At 39.5% G+C, this 18,113-nt stretch overlaps 1 protein-coding gene across 3 annotated transcripts in view; it reads right to left on the bottom strand.

Annotated features, from left to right (window-relative positions):
- Positions 1–11,393, bottom strand: part of grid1a (glutamate receptor, ionotropic, delta 1a) — a 347,515-nt gene extending 336,122 nt beyond the window's left edge. The window contains exons 1-2 of one of the 3 annotated variants that reach the window (XM_036126094.1): positions 10,394–11,393; positions 8,235–8,390 (exon numbers count right to left, since the gene is read on the bottom strand). In XM_036126094.1, the coding sequence (XP_035981987.1) occupies positions 8,235–8,390; positions 10,394–10,472 (235 nt within the window). In that variant the 5' untranslated portion in view covers positions 10,473–11,393. The remainder of the gene's footprint in view (positions 1–8,234; positions 8,391–10,393) is intronic. The other 2 variants (XM_036126093.1, XM_036126092.1) reach the window with 2 other exon arrangements.
- Positions 11,394–18,113: the final 6,720 nt, after the last annotated feature.

Below are 18,113 nucleotides of genomic sequence, written 5' to 3'. Positions count from 1 at the left end.
TGGGTGAAAATTTACAGATATTTAAGGATCAGAAAGGAGGGAGCCTACAAGTTTTCCTTTAGCGTGTAAGGAATAGTTCTTGCTGATCTCTTGCTAAGAGGTAGTGAGTATTTGGGCAGTTCATGCATTTAGCTCATGAGACCAGATTTTTATATACAAACAAGAATCCCCAATATTTGGTGATGTTACATCAAAATGTTTCTACAAACAACTGTAAAGGTCTAACAAGTCACAAGGTGTGTTTTAAAGAAGGAGTAAGAAAAATTATTTAATCCGGGTTTGAGTCGTCCATATTTTGTTGTTTTTATGTTTTTCTCAGTGGTTTGTCTACAGTGGTCCTAATGCCGAAAAAGCATTTAAAAGTTAGATTGTTGTTTTCACAAAAATAGTCGAAATTCTAACAATGTCAAACTTAGTTTGAAAGAATCTTCGCGAAGCATAGTTATTCAGTTACGGTTTAACCAAAGGTGTTTTCAATTTTGAGCTACAAATGACCAAATACATTCCAGATTTATTTAAAAGAAAAAGTGGAGCAGCCCTATAGTAGCCCTGAAATTTAAACTAGATGCTAATTTCTTTGATACCAGCTGATGAGTAGATTATTTTCTGACTTTCATATTTGTTACACTACCACGGTTCACCTTTGTGTTCAGGGCTACTTCATAATGCTTATGTAGCTAAGTGTTTTGAGCCAGCACCAGGAGCAGTTCCAACAGGTATCTATGTAAACAGGTCAACTGAAGAGCTTCTTTTAATACATCAAAATGAGATTCTCAAACTTTTGAAACCGTTTGAAAAGCCCTAGTTTTTGGTAAAAAAAAAAAAAAAAAAGCTTACACCTATTTTACCAGATAACTGTAACTGGATAAAGAAATATACATCATGTTTTATTGTTGCAAAATCTTGTTACATCCCTACCAGTATTTTTTATGGCCTTCTATGGTCAAACTCTCAGCCTCAAACCAACAAGGCAAAATGGAAATCTACCCGATGTAGAACATTTTTCTCAAATTTAGGTTTAAGTTCATTTGTGATTCGGTAAGGTGACAACTTTAATAGGAATCACCTTGTTGGCACTAAAATACAGGACTAATGGTTGTTTGCTATTTCCAATGACAAAGGAAATATGTGAATGTATGACAGAATGCAGATGCTTAAAGATCTGACTTTAAATATATTTATTTATTGATTTATTTATTGTTACCTTACCTTTTTGTAAAAAGATTTGGTAACAAACTAAAAGACCTTTTCTGGAAAAGGACTGGTGCTGGAGTGAAACTGACTGATAAAGTAGCCAACATCCACAGAAGCTTAAAAAGGATCCTAGAGAGCCTAAAGTCCTATAATAAAAAAAATAATTAAATAAAAAAATGCATTGTCGAATCCTTCACTGTTTCAGGATATAATAATCTGAGCTAAAACTATATGTTGTAGCAAAAAACATTGAAGAAGATGTCTCTTTCACACAACAACATTGCTCTGGATTCTTTTTTTCTTTTTCTTTTTTTACAAAAACATTTAGATTTGACATGCATGTTTTGTCTGCAACAGTGTCTGGCAGGTTTCATTAGTTATCTGAATTCCATGTCACTTTTTCAGGATATTCTACAAAACCACATTAGCTCACTTCTACTTGTCTCTCAGAGAATATTATAGCATTACATATAATCTAAAAGCAAAGTGTTCTGCTCACTTTATCATTTCCACTGCTGCTTTACATTCAGTGATTTCTTTTTTCCCTCATGACAGCATCGATAGCTGATGAGAAAACCTCAGAGCAGGTGACAGCATCAATACTCATAAGGGCCACATTTCTCAGAGTTTTTGCTGGTGATGTTGAAACTGGCATCTTTGTTGTTACCAGATGGAAAGAATGCTTTATAAATAGGACCATATATGCTAGTATGTGTGGTCGGACAGTATATGTTTCCAGCCTTGAGCTGTCACCTGAAAAAGATAAGAAACGTGGGCGGACTGAAAAGGTTAGTGTTTTTTGTGTGCATAGTGTCTGTATGACATGCTCATTAATACATGTTCCACTATCACAAGGACAAAGTGAGCTGAGTAAGGGCAAGGATGACACTGCAATGACTCCTGGCAAATTTTCCTTACCACCTCGCTATCACTCCTTCCTTCATTCACCCGTATTCATGATTGTTTTTCTTTTCTTTTTTTTTTGGTTTGTTTTTTTCTTGTATTTGGGTTTATGGTAGGGTGGAACGGTTCGTTAAAAAAAAATAAAAATGAAAACCGTTCAGTGAGCTTGAATCGGTTTGCGGCATGTGTGCACTACTCGGTTCAGTGCATTAGCAAAAATAGCCTTGCACCAGTGGAGAGCAGAGTGTTGCAGCCAGGTTGAGAATGGTGAGAGGTGCATTTTGTGCTCCCTATGGTGACGAAGGTAAAAGAGTGGTGGATAGAAATCATTTAAGTAAATCATAAAACTCTAGTCCTGTTCCAGCCATAGTTTGCGGTGTAAATAAATCGGTGTCATGGCGGCTCAATGAGCCCATATGACGTTGTACTGTTGTCCTTGCTGCATGCCACATCCACGTTAACACAAGCAAGCAATGCAGGTTGTTCGTGCAAGCAGCGACCATTTCAGTATGTTGGCTCTTCCACAGAACCAACAGGGGTTACTGATTAAAAACAGCAAGTTGTTTAAAGGGGCTTAGTCGCTTACTATGACTTTATGAATTTCTAGGCCAATAGCTCACCACGGTTGCATAGAAAGGGTTTCCTTTTAAATGATCACAGCCTGTTGGCATCCGTCCGTCCGTCCGTCTTCTTCCGCTTATCTGGGGTCAGGGTCGCGGGGGCAGCAGCTTCAGTAGGGAGGCCCAGACGTCCCTCTCCCCAGCCACTTGGGCCAACTCCTCCGGGGGAATCCCAAGGCGTTCCCAGGCCAGCCGGGAGACATAGTCCCTCCAGCGTGTCCTGGGTCTCCCCTCTGGGCCTCCTCCCGGTGGGACGTGCCCGGAACACCTCTCCAGGGAGGCATCCAGGAGGCATCCTAACCAGATGCCCGAGCCACCTCAACTGGCTCCTCTCGACGTGGAGGAGCAGCAGCTCTACTCTGAGTCCTCCCCGGATGACTGAGCTCCTCACCCTATCTCTAAGGGAGAGCCCAGACACACTACGGAGAAAACTCATTTCAGCCGCTTGTATCCGGGATCTCATTCTTTCGGTCACGACCCAAAGCTTGTGACCATAGATGAGGGTAGGAACATAGATCGACCGGTAAATCGAGAGCTTCGCCTTTTGGCTCAACTCTCTCTTCACCACAAGCACAACCGCCTGTTGGCATATTATATGTTTTACACTTTGTTTTTGCTTTGTTTTTTAGTAAACAAAGAGGGTATATGTTGGGTATATTTACCACAACAAGATTGTGACATGTGACAGAAGTACGATATTGAGCATGGACGCAATGAGCAAACAAGGCGAAGCGATGGAGCTGACCAAGTCAAGGAGAAAAGAAAGAGGAAAAGTCCAAGATCAAATGTGAAAAAGCGGAAAAAGATATTTGATGCCCAGAGGGATGAGGCACGAGTAGCGCAGAGCTGCCACTTTACTGTGAAGCAATGCAGGACAGTCACTGAAGTATCTTTAAGCTTCAAAGTCTGGAATTGACAGAGCTGGAGATGATCATTGATGTTTTTTTCCCCTTTATGGCTGGATTATTATAACAGAAGTTTTATCCATTTAATTAATAGGGGACTTGAGCAAATCCATTCAGTCTAGAATGCACCTGTAAGGCTTTTAAAGAGCACAAGACAGAGACATCAGATAAATCCCAGTTTAGAGAAGGGACACATGCAAAAAATTATAAAATAAATGAATAAATAAATAAATGCAAAACCATACAGTGAGAAGGTCTTGAACACTACAGCTGAAAACCTCTGATCTAAACTCTTCAATCAGAGACCTGCCTGTGTTTTTGGGTCATGTACTTCTGGAAGATCAACCAATATCCCCCTTTTAAGTCTTTATTTATGTCTAACGTGTTTTCATTCGGTATTGTGCTTAATTGCAATTCATCCATCGCCTCATTTTTTTTATTTGAATATGTAACAACTTATGCAGAATATTAAAAAAAGATGTGGAAGAAGTAATAAGCAACAAGATAATAATAAAAAGTTTATCAAAATATTGGTGTATATGTTCAATGGTTGGGAGGATAAAGGAACTTATATTGACCCACCCTATTATTATTATTATAATAACAATTATTATTATTATTATTATTATTATTATTATTATTATTATTATTATTATTATTATTATTATTATTATTATTATTATTATTATTATTGCTAAGCGTTGAGTTTAACATTTAGTCCAAAAAGTTATATCCTGAACAGAGCACCTTATTCCATCAGTGTGCTGGGTCCCTAACATGGCTTGTGGCAAACCTAACACAGGACATCTCATGTCTTTCATTGAACAATGTTCTTTTATTGCCACTAATAAATGAAGTAAAGGTGTGTAGACACATATCAACTATTCTGTGAACAGATTCTCCCACCTGAGTTGTGGATCTCTGCAGTTCCTGTAGTTACCCTGGGCCTCTTGGCTGTTCCTCTGATTAATGCGCCTCATTCCATTTTGGTCGGTCGGCCCGATATCACATACGATAGATCTAAGTGCTCTGGAAGGTGTTCAAAGCTTGAGATGTTTTATAATCTAACCATGTATGCAGCTGTATGCAGCTATAAATAATTTAAAACTTCAACATGTGAATAAAGCTGCAGTGAAAATCGTCTTGCTTCCAGATGGTACTAAGAAGCAACAGGCTCATTTCTGAACATTATGAAGAGAGATGAGAACTTCTTAAAGAGTTGTCATATCAAATCAGCAATGCTTCTCTGTTCACTGTACAAAAAAAAAAAAAAAAAAAATCAATTCACGCTAATACTGTCACTGTCATCGCTGCCACACAGTGTTGAGCCTAATACCAAACTGCCTCTCCCGTTTTTGCACGACTACGTTTTAAATTCCACGAGAATAGCTGACATTTTAAAAAGGGTAAATGGTGGATTATCTATTGCTGATGAATGGTACTAATGGAATGTTGACAAAAAAACGGAATAAAAAGGGGAACCAAATAGAAGGCTGTAACCATGAAACCATGAACCGAACCGAACTGTGGATTGTGTGAACCATTCCTAATTCATCTCTATTATTTGTCTCCTTGCTACTCCCCGCCTTAATCTAATTTCCTCCCTTTTCCTTTCTGCATCTTCTACTTCTGCCATCTCATCCTCATTCCGCTCACCCTCCTACCCCTCCCCAGTGTGCCCATGTCCATCCTCTTCTTCTTCCTTCCCTCTCCAGTCTATGGCAAGGTCCTGACTGCTACTCACAGAGGGATGGCACTGAACAAAAGAGCATAGCAAAAAGGTTAACTTATCCCCATTGTCACTCAACACTCTCCAGTCTGCCTTGCCTCTGGTGCAAGAATTTGAGGCCGCCCATCGATCCTCACATCATCGGCTGCACATTATTCCCCCTCCTCTCTTAAAGCCGAAGCCCACCGTCACACAGACACACACACACACATACTCCTTCGCTCCAAATCATTCGCTTCTGTGAATGTTTGATTATCGGGGGCATAGCTGTAAACAGTAATTAAGCCCATTAAATGATATCCAATCAAGACTGACAAAGGGAAGTTCAATCAGAAAATGCAGAGTCATTTTCAAAAGCAACAAACAACAATGACAAAAAGCACCATCGGGAACTTCTGAAGACTTTGCACGCTGTCCGTTGTTAAAGCAAAATGTTAGTAGAAATCCTTGTTACGATGATCAGATTGAGCTATATGGATTCTTCAACATGCGTAGAAGTCCCTCGTTCACCACTGCTGAGTTAATTCATTTAAAGAACAAATGACAAACAATCTGCTGGCCACTAAGTTTGATTGTCATGAGTTTGCAAGTCAGATAAGTTAAGCCTTGGCTTCAAGGAAAGGAACAATCCAACACTCTGGGACTGGGACATGGTGCTTAATACAACAACTGTTAACCATGGCCTTAGCACAGCCAGCTACCCGTGCATCAAGGGGACGGCAGGTGTAGTGTTGGAACGTGAAGTCTTTTAAGTACCAATTTTTCCGTTTTTTTTGGTTTGTTTTTTATGTGTTCTGTTTCAGTCCAAACCACCCGCTGATGTCTACAGATCATGCTATTACAATGAGTGAATAAGTGGCCTCTCCAAGCGAAACTTCTGCGTTTTTGCCTGCCAGGATTAGCTGCAGCAGCGATTTATTTATTTTCTCACTGTCTGAGTGTGAGAACATTGTTGTGAGAGCTATGAACTGACTTACAGAAAGTGGTTTTAAAACAACATTTTGACAACTACCAGGGGCGTTACAGTCATCTCAAAAGTGAGGGGGACAAATTTTTCAAAGGTCTACTGAGTGATTTATAATCCTCTGACACCTCTCCTAAGTGTCTAAAGAACCACCTAATGACTAAAAGCCGAAGTACAGCATCGGGGGGACTGGCTTTAGTTCTTTAAACTATATACCAATGAATAATGGATTAAACTGTTGTAACGGCTGAACAAAGTGCAGGGGACAGATGGCACAGATGCGGGAAGTGCGTGAGACATGTCCCATGCGTACACCGTGTCTCTTACACCCATGGCCACTACATTGCTGCAGTGCAGCTAAACCTTCGTGACTAAAACAAGGTCTGATACTGTGTGTAAAGTCAGACTGTCGTCCCATGCCTCATCAATAAAAGTAACGTTATTGTCGTTGGCAGAAATGTGCTGGCACACACCGATGTGCATGAGGGGAACAATGTTTTGTCACTGTGGTAAATTCCAGACAGACTGGGAGATTGTAACAGGGGTTTTAAATCACTAGCAAGGGTGCTAGTTCATTAGATCTCCAAGCTACTGCACTCAGGCAGCATTTTGTTTAAACTTCCTCCATCTCGTTGGACAAATTACCTCATTAATCCTCACCTTATGAGCTTGAGGTTTCCCTATCTCCGCTCTCTTCTTTGACAGCCATTGCGTAATGTATCAGTGACCGACTTTGAAGTGCTTTACGAGAAGTTATCACTCTTTGGTAACTTTTGGCTGCCTGCTTGGCTGCCTCATGCCCACCTCTTTTTTCTTTTTCTTTTTTTTTTACTGCACACTTTTTTTTATAGATTTCTCAATGGGAAACAGACGTAACTATAATGAACTACAAGCCAAGACATAATTGAAATGAGAAAGTTTTGAAACGGATGCATGCTGCTTAAACAAATCAAATGTGAGTCTGCTACACATTACGAACACAATGTGAATACGACCACTATATTTCCCAGACAGTGTTTAACACTAGAGCTAAATGACAGTGGAATGATCATAACAAAAGCCAAGACATATTATCAGTTTTTCTGCTTGTCAGGAGTACTGTGAATAGCAATGACTCATCAAGGCCTTTGTGCAACAGGGGACAAAAGTACAGACTCTGTGAGGAAGTGTAGGGGACATAAACAGCTTTTGAAGGTCCCCGGGAACCTATTAAAGTCTTAATGATTCATTTTAGTGGAAGATTTTTAATTACTTTTTTGCAGTCAACAGGACCATCTTTTAATGTCTGAGAAAGATGACCTTGGCAGAACCTGATAAAAAAAAAAAAAAAAAATTATATATTTTTTGTGTGTGTGAGAGAGATATGTGTGGGTGTACACCAGCCAGCAATATGTGGAAGCCAAATGAGAGAGAAAAAAAAAATCTCAAGCAAAAATGTAAAAAGGAGAAGCAGAGTGATTGTGGAAGTGAACAAGACAGCGACACTCATTATTCAAAGAGGCAGAGCAAGCCAGCAATACTTCCCTCCTTTTCAGTAGCATAGTGCTGAAGCAACATTTGATCATCTTCAAATATTTTTTTTTTTTTTGTTCATAACCTTATCTTGCTGCTACTGTGCTCTAACTCAATGCTTCCACCTAGCTTTTCAAGCACAGAAGACACCTTGCTTCGGCAAAGCTACACGCAAACATCCCTCTAACGCTCAGAGAACCTTTAATCATCTTCTTCTGCTGTTTTCTGAGGGATATATCAGATATGATACTTTCATCAACAAAATAACAGAGAATCAACAATGCTTGATTCACACAAGACCCATTCAAGCAAAAAAAAATCACTTTCCTAAGATGCCCTAGGCAATCAAAGAAGTCACCAAAGTCATTTAGAAACAATGTTGCTGGGAGGTTGGGACGGTTTCTTACCTTCCTGCACGGCCTGGAATGGGTTGTTGGGTTCAATAAGTTTCACAGAGTGGGTGATTTTCTCACTCTGCAGAATGTCATCGTTTAGACTCAGGTCTGAGATGGCGAGTTGGAAAATCTCATCATCTTTGACAGCGTTTTCCTCAAATATGGCACCTGTTGATGGGGAAACAAAAGATTTGTGTGAGACATTTAAAAGAAATTTCATGGTGGAACCGGAGTGTGCAAGAAGTAGATTTACACTTCTCACACAAAGCGTTATGACCACCAATAAGTAAAAGTGAGAAACGCTGATTATCTCTTCCTCACTGCACCTGTTAGTGGGTAATATATCAGGCAGCAATCAAGCATTGCTTCCTTGAAGTTGACGTGTTCCATGCATCAAAAAAAGAGAAAGCATAGGGAAATAAGTGAGTCTGACAGGTGTGACATTGCGCTTGCTAAACAACCTGGTTAGAGCATCTTTATCAACTCTGTAGGAATATTCCTAGTTTACAGTGCTCACTATCTATTAAGCAAGGTAGAAGAAAGCAATAGTGGTGAACCTACAACAGGGTCAGGGCTAAGACTCATTGATGCACTCGAGGTCCCAACAGATGAGCCACTGTAGCTCAGACTGCTGAAGAGGTTCATGCTGAGTCTGATAAAAAAAAAAAAAAGGTTTCAGAATACACAATGCATCGCATTTGTTCCGTATGGGGCTGCAGACAGGTCAGGGTGCCCAGATCTGAAGGATCTGTTGCTTATCTAGACACCAAATACCGCAGCACACCTTCAGCGCTCTGGTATGATCCATGCCTTTACAGGTCAGAGCTACAAGATGTAATTCCGTTTCATTCAAAGACCTGTTGATGCTATTTATCAATGTGCTTAGAATGCATTTATCTCACAAAACTAGCAAATCTCTAGTAAAATCTGTCTTGATTTCAGTCATCTTCACGCTAAGACTGCAATGTTTGATGCACTGAGTTTATTATCCACAGCAGCCAACATTCATTAGATCAATTGCACACAACCAAATGAGCATCATAGGCCTCCACACAAGAGACACGCTGCTGGCTGAAGTACGTCTGCACCTTCTCTGTTTATCAAAATGATATCAGCTGTGATTTAAACTGCACAGAAATGGCTGTGGGGGTAAGGGGGAGTGTTCAGGAACTATATTTGGGGTACCCTACAACGTTATGCGAAGCATCAGCCAGTATCATCTGGATGGAGTCCCGCTGCTGTATTAAGCCAGTGACTGAGCACCTGCTGCTTGCCAGACTGTTGCAGTAAACTGCGAGCAAGCAGCGGCAGCAGCGACGGACCAGAAATCTGATCATAGTGACATTGACATTTTTATCTGAGATTACAAGGCCGGTCTCTGTGATCTGATCTGGGAAAGAGGGAAATGCAAATATTTAATGCTAATTATTTGTTTGGATAAAAATGAAGCTTGATGCGATGTTTGAAGAGAATCTGTTTGAACGTCCTCTGATAAAGGATGCCTCCATCTCTGCATACCCCTGGTTTGAAGTTTGAGTACAAAGAGGCTTTATGCCCCTTTGCATCTCTAAAACTCCCCCGACGCCCCCCTTCTCTCTCTCTCCATCTCTCTCTCCCTCCCTCCCCCCCTCCCTCTCTCTCTCTGTTATTTGACAATGCAGTCACGTTTCGGTGAAAGTTGAAGCTTGTCGGCTGCACAAGATGTAGTCGACTCTAAAAATAAAATCCGAAGACGAAGAAGAAGCGCCTGAGCATGTGCGTGTTTTGGACATCAATCTCCTCATAGCTTTAATTAAAGCCAGCCTCTCTGCTCAATGTAATCCGTGTTTTGAATGCAGACGGAGCGCAATGTATGGGGCCGAATGTGCTTATGGCTTTTGATCAGAAGCCAGGGCGAATGCAGCGACGAGATCAGAAATACCTGCTGAAAAAAAAAATAGACCACCTAATACGAAATAGTGGGCAGCAGAAAGAAAATATCTGTGATTAGACGTGAGAGGCACTGGCATTCAGAGAAAACAACTTTTTAACTGGTTTGATAGTCTTAAAGACGGGAGACATTCTGAATAGACTATTTATCCCGCCCTCTTACTAAAAATCGGATGTGTTGGCTGAGCTTTTGTTCCCTTTACAAGTGCCTCGAACAGCATTCCGTTTCATCGGACGCTTACCGATATGAATGATTGAGTCCGCATTGGCTGGATTGCAGTGCAATATCCAAAAGGAAAAGCAGATCAGCAGCAACTCCATCTCGGTGTTTCAGCGAGGCGGCTCATCCAAGCTTGGCTCCAACTGTCCTGCACTGTCCAAAACGGAGCGCCCGAAGAAGAAAATACAGTCAGTAAATGTCAAATCCACGATCTTCTTTTCTTTCAAACCAGACAGGAGTAAAATCTTTTTCTTTTTTTTTTATGATTCCCTTGTTAGTTTTTTTTTTCCTTCTTTTTTTTATCTTTCTCTCTTTCTCTAAACCAAAACAATCAAGCCAACCGCACGAACGTGAGCTGCAAAAGGACACGGAGGAACCGATGGGGACCCGAGGTATAGGACTGAGGAGACAGGTACAGCCCCGCGAGAGAGAGACCCGGCGCACCTCTCTCTCACTCCCGCTTCTCTCTCCCAGCGCTCCAGCGTCTAAAGCATGGCAAGCAGCTGAATAAAAAAAAAAAAAACACGGAGGAGGGACACCCCTGCAACTACACACGGAGAGAGGTCCACACACACACACACACACCAAGGAGAGGAGGGGAAATAAATAAATAAATAAACACGATGTTCAGTACTGTCTCAATCACGTGATTGCGGAGACTTCACGACTCTGCTGCCGTCCCGACGAGCCGGGGAGAAATGATTTGGACTCGCCGGAGAAAGACGCGCAAAGAGCTGATAGTCAAAACACGAGCCGGAGGATGTGGCGGGCAAAGAGCGAAGAAGCAGACGAGAGTTCTCACTGGAGAGGCGAAAGCCGACGCACAGATGTGACCAAAGAGGCGAAAAGTGGAAACAGTTCACTTTGAGAGAAGTTTGCTTTTTTTTTTTTTTTTCGGGCGAGGCGTAAGGAAAGCGAAGCGGAGCGCAGCTGATGTGGCACGGAAAAGGAGGATTTTTTTCCCCCTCCATGCCGCGATCCCTCCTTCTCATCGATAGCTGATGGAGGAGAAGCAGACGTGACACAAGCCAAAACGCCGGAGTGCACCGGGGAACAACCAGTCGGAGTTACCGGGGTACCATTAGGCAATAGGGAACGCCACAGATGTTTGGTTAAAGCTGCTTGTTTCATGGATTTCTCAAAATTCACCACTCACTTGTCTTTATTCGTGGGAGCATAGTGGTTGTGCATCACCTGTCTGCAAATGCGTATCAGGGCACCACTTATCCCCACTACGCCAGAACTGCTCAGAAGAGGAAGAAGTCGAGATTTCTCGATGGGCATAATCTTACAATTAAAGGATATTTCTTGTGGATGTCATAAAAAACGGAAATATCTCTTAATTGTTTGGTTAAGTCCGTCGTAGGCGCAGAGCAGAAACTTTCAGCACCACCGGCGAGCTGGACAGCGCCTTCAATGCAACACAGTGAAATGAAAGATCCAACAGATACCTTATGGAAGTCCAAACATGCCACAATTCAATAAATGAATACATAATCATTTATACGTCATTATTAAAATACAATTGAAAATAAAATGTTTACAGTATATGTATCTGTGGTTATTTAAATGTGCTATTCATTTAATAAATATATAATTTTATGTAAACATTTTATGACCTACACATACACAATTAATTGCGTTGTTTTAATAGTTCAGGCTTTGAAGAGTATGGGGGACACTACTCCCTAGTTTTTAGGCAAAATTTAGAAACATGGAATATGAAATGGGTTGATCAGTGGTTCCCATACAGGACTGACCATTACCCCATGTTAACTCTCTGTATAGATTTAATCCAGGACAGCTCTGGGAATAAAGTTGGGCTCATGATAAAATCCTCAAGGTGTTGTTCAAATTTAATAGGTTGCCTTAACACCCATTTAAGACACAACTAAGAGCCATATTGTATGCCCAACTCTTTTGCCAGTATGGGTTAAATTTACTCAACTCAAAAGTCCTACACAGGAAGCCTATTGGTAACCCAGATCCTCTTAGTCTCCATCTACCCTGAGTAGAACTCATATGAAATCATACCTGCACATGTTATCTGTTGGTCGAGTCACCGTAATTAACTTGAAGTGGATGTGCTGGTTAGTTTAACCAAACAGGTGTTGGGGTCTATTTTACATGCTACAGTTTGAATCATTTCATTGTGCCCTGACAAAACAGCCAGGGTGTAGCAAATAGATATATCCTGAAAATATACCTATACATATAATTAAAATAAAACTGGAAATACGTGTATCTAATTAAAAAACATTGTCCATTAGTTATTTAAACATTTCCATAATTGATTAATATATAATTAAATGTGAAATTAATTGAGGTAATTTCAACTATTTCATCAATAATTAATAATAATAATAATATTATTTCAAGGTTCATGTACAAGTACAGCATATAATAATACAAAATATCAAGGAGACCCATCGAACAAACTGCAACAGCTGATCGATTATTCTGCACAGAAAGCTCAACCATCCATCCATCCATCCATCCATCCATCCATCCATCCATCCATCCATCCATCCATCCATCCACTATACCCGCTTATTCTTGTGGAGTTGTGTGTGTGTGTGTGTGTGTGTGTGTGTGTGTGTGTGTGTGTGTGTGTGTGTGTGTGTGTGTGTGTGTGTGTGTGTGTGTGTGTGTGGTGGGGTGTAAGTTCATTTCACAGTTAGCACTAGCCAATGACTTAATAAATCTGACAGAGAAAATAAATTCAAGATGTGATAGAATGCTGATAGAATAAACATTAAAATTACCATGTATACTTTTTGTGTACAAAATAAATAACTTTCGGTACATTTTTAATACATATTTTTAAACAAATGATTGTTTAATTGCTACAAACTTCAATTAATTGACACATTTTCATAAACTTTCCTTTATTTTTTTCTTCTTGCTTTCTTTAACTATGTTTTCCTTGACTACCTCGTCTCTGAAATTTTTGTTTGTTTACAGAACACGCCATGATGTAGACAAAAGGTTATAAAATTGTTTAATCATTTCACTGTCAGGATTATCATATAAAATATAATAGAAACACATATTTTAATAAATCAATATCACAATGACAGCCAATTATCCTAAAATATTGAAAATGAGAATATAGGATTCATGATATGAAGAAATGTATGAAATGATGGTAAAATATGATTCACACTAACCACACATGGACTAATCAAGGTCAAAGGTGTATGATTAAAAACAAAGAGAGCATTTTAATCGCTTTTACCATTTTCTTAAAACAATAGAATTAACCTTGACATTCAGTTTTTCAGCCGCCGGGCATCCAAAAGAGCATACAATTAAATATATATCTCAAAGGAGGACATAAAAATCCTTTCATTTCATTCATCTATGAAGCAACATCATGAAATTATTTCTACACTGAATTATTCATCTTAGAAAGTGGTCTAGCTTCACACAGTTCCCAAAATAATTTATAGTATTTGACACTTGTTTGTTTTCAATGCAAATTTGCTTCCCCCCCCCCCTTCTTACCTTGTTAGATGGCGTGCATGTAGAATCCTACAGCTTCTATACGATCTTGTTTCTCCTATTCAGTAGCAATACAGTGTCTTTTTATATAAATATTGTCTACATGAGATATTGAATATTTAAGAAGATTGATATATTTTTCATTAGAAGTACTCAAAAAACAATCTTGTGAATATGGCAGTAAAATCAAAAGTATAACTGAAATAACTTTTTGCTTTCAGTTAGCTTCACCATGGTGAGGACTAAGTCAAATCTGTATCATGTTAACCATTATCATATGCAGCAGGTATGTTAAAAGCAATGCAGGTTCTCTATTATTTATAATCTGCATATAGACAGATATTTAAATGAATAGTGCAACATGTTTTATGTCTTGTGGGGGTGAGCTTCATGCATTAATAAGTAGGGGTGTATTCCAAATGACAGCAGGAATATATTTTTGTGGATTTCTGTGAAATATTCTCGATTTCTTGGGGTTTATTATGCTGTTCATTTCAACCTATGCAGCTCCCAGTGTCCATGTTTTAATATTCACCATCTTTGTGTGTATAATTCCTTATGCACATCTGTGGCCATCAGCATATCATAGACTGTACCCAGACAGAGACACAGAGACAATGGCAGTTAGGTCACGAATGCTTTCAGCTGTGAGGGGGGAATCTCACACAAACCTGGGTCATATATGTTTATAGCTATGAGCAATGGAAAAGAAAAACATTTAGCAGGGACAGGAGAGTGAATTTAGATTACATCAGGCTGTCCTGTCTGATGCTTGAAAGCCAGAGAGAAAAAGGAAAGTGGTAGTGACCATTAAAAAAGACCGCTTTCCCACAAGATGCTGAAAGCATCTGTAGTGCCTTCTAAGTCTTGCTTGATGTGTTTGCAGTCTTGGTGCTCCATCTTATGAGTCTCTTCTCTCAGTTTAATATAATGCTACAATCATTTACTGTGCTGTGAAAAGTATTTGCACCCTTAAAAGCTTCTACTGTTCTTGCCATTTGGTGACAATTTATTGTTTTAAATCTTAAAATGTATATTTTTTTCATTCTAGACAAAATAAACTCTAGTAAATACACTTATTTGCCTAATTGTTTTAATATAGCCACACTGGAAGGTTCTTTCACAATAAATGGCCTATTTAAGGTCATGCCACAGTATATCAATTTGTCAAGTCAGGACTTTGATGAGATTACTCCAAAACTTTAATTTTGTTTCATTGTTTTTTTCTTCCATTAAGGTTGTAATCGACCCTTGGTATGGCATTTCTTTTTTTCATATAGGCTCAGTTGGTTTGGATAGCTTTTTTCCCTAAAGCAATGAAATCCATCCATCCATTTTCTAACACGTCTATCCCTTGCGGGGTCGCGAGGGGTGCTGGTGCCTATCTCCAGCTGTCAATAGGCGAGAAGCGGGTACACCCTGGACAGGTAGCCAGTCTATCACAGTAAAGCAATGAAATCCACTTTTGAAAAAGAGACTTTTTTTATTTGTTCTGGATATCTTTGTGTGATGTTCATTTTTCATGATCTAAAACCTTTAGGAGGAACAAAACATTCAAAAACAAGAAACGTGATCATGTAACCTATTTTACACAACACTATACACGACCAGGGCAAGCAGCACACTGCTGCTTGAAAAATATTGTAAACATTGGCAGTTTACAGTATAGTACTATACTTTGTCTCTGTATGGCTGCCCTATGTCTTCTGTCTTTGTTAATACAACATAACTGGGTTGTACGTTTGACCAAGCATACCGAGTAAAGTTGCCAACCCATATAAAGGGTTAAGGTGACCAAAATCGAATGGCAAGGCAAAGGGTGAGTTAAAAAGGATAACTTATTGCCTGAAAGAGTAAACAAGTGCTTTGGTTAAAAAAATATATAATTTTTACTTGAACTTTATTCCTACATTAAATAGAATAAGATTCATAAGAAAGATAACAACCTCTTGCTGTCCATTGAGACTTTAGTTGAATTTTCCATAACTAAATTCACATTCAGGAAATAATGCTGTGTAAAATGTTGCCTGTTACTACTGGCTTTATGACAATTTTTTTGGTTAACATGCAAATGCTGAACAAAAGTAGCCCCTTCTTGCTCTAGCTACTTTGTTGATATGAAGGTTAATGTCATCTTAAATGAAAATTTTCTATTCTGGTGACCAAAGTCATTAACACAGCCCTCTGACATGAATGATATCATAAAACATCATCTTACCATTTATTCTGGCATCCTTTGGAAGAGCATCACTGCAGTCTTGAGCTCAGAATGGCAGCCTTAGAAGAATGATGAGGCTCCTCTTGAGACCTTTCTCGACAAAATGCATAACAATTTTTGACCCAAAGGTCGGTTAAGTTGCTCAGCATCTGTCAAAATATCATAAGCCCAGAATTTGGTTTAAAGAAATAAGCTTGCTTTTTTTCCCCCTGCATAGCAGTTATGTTTCTCCCTTAAGTTTGCACATGGAACTATGATCGGATATGTACTGTGGGGGAAAAAGCCACGGTAAAATCACTTAATTAGACTTTATCTTTGGTCTAATAAAAGAACTGGACGGAGCCTGCAGCACACAATCAAATGCACTTATATACTCAACATAATTAGACCATTTGCTGCAGCAATAGGCATACATGGATTCTATAATAACTATGGTGTTACCAGGAAGAAATACCCTGAGACCAGGGGAAGTGCTCTGCAGATGCAACAGATGAATGTTAATTTATAGCTTAATTAAGCTGTACACTTGCAATAGACCATCTCAATCTGCCATTTTGAGCAGACTGAAGGGTGTGTCCATCCCTTTGTGACCCTGGATCTTGTTTTTTATGAATCCCCCAGACCAATTTAGAGATGGGTTAAACCTCAGACAAGTTGAAAATCCATTCATGTCAAGCAAAGATGTGCAAGGAATTGCAATAAGTGTCTGCAGCACAAGAGGTGAAGTAAGGCTTGCACTTCCAAACACACAGCCTGAGGTAACATTATAGATTAATCATGTTATGGCAAAAATAAGGACAACCTCCATCAGACTCCGAATTACTATGGGGGGAAAAGTGGACTATCTGTAACATTATATATTACACCTGTACAGTGCGCAAAAGCTGAGTAAAATATGGATTTGATTTTATATAAACTGTGGTATGGAAAAAGTGTACACCTTTGCACAGAGGCTGTGAAGATGGCAGGAAATGAAATCGGATTTGTGTCATGCCAGAGTTGGAAAATCTGACAGCTGCCAAAGCAGAGGTTTTGTGAGTTTTCCAACTCATAAAATAACTCTGTATTCCGTCAAAGGCATCACGGCAGCTTTTCAACACGGAGTTAGGGCTTCTTATAATATGGTTCCGGCTGTGTGATGTGGGAGATCCAAGCAAGGTCAAGGCCTGTTTGTCAGCACCACACCTGCATGTAAGGATCCTTTTCAGTGCCTTTTTTTTTTTTCTTTAAATGTTCATATTTCATATTTAGATTTAATTTACTTTCATAGAAATAAACCACTAAATATAAGTGTGTTATGTGTGACATAAGCAGTGCCTTGCAAAAATATGTATACCCCATGTTTTCTTAGTCTGTTGTGTTACAGCCACAAGCTCAGATTTTATTGAGATTTTATGTGATAGACCAACATCAGGGGGCCATATATTTGTAAGTGGAGGCAAATCTACACATTGCTTTAATTTGTACAAAAAATGCTACATTTGTGTCATTCCTTTTTTTGGCAAAAGAGCACATACTCTGCCTGCTTGGATGAACAACTTTGAACAGCAACTGTCCTGTTTTGCCACAGATTCTCAGTGGTATTGTGTCCAAACTTCGACTGGGCCACTCTAACACATTAAAGTGTGTTTTACGTGAACATCCACTCCAGTCTCAAGTCTTTTTCATCCAACTTTCCATCCACTCTAACCTCCTTACCTGTTCCCGATGAAGAAAAACATCCCCATAGCAATGCCGCCACTGCAATGTTCGATTGTGCTTGTAGTTTGTTCAAGGTGAGGCACAGGGTTAGTTTTCAGGTGCACTGCATTTTTTCCAGATCTATTTCCTCCAAATGTTCTAGGTGTCTCCTGTATAGCTTGTAGCAAAATCTTAAAGGGAATGCCATGCCGTGTCGTGCCATATGGTTTAGATTTTTGACAATGGATCTAGGAGTGCACCACGGGGTGTCAAAAGCTTGGGATATAGTTTCTTATTCTACTGCTCACTATTATTCCCAAGCAAACACCTTAGATTAAAT

This window comes from Fundulus heteroclitus, chromosome 22 (assembly GCF_011125445.2).
Source record: "Fundulus heteroclitus isolate FHET01 chromosome 22, MU-UCD_Fhet_4.1, whole genome shotgun sequence".
In the NCBI taxonomy this organism is placed as follows: Eukaryota; Metazoa; Chordata; class Actinopteri; order Cyprinodontiformes; family Fundulidae; genus Fundulus; species Fundulus heteroclitus.
This window is presented reverse-complemented; position numbering and strand designations above follow the sequence as displayed.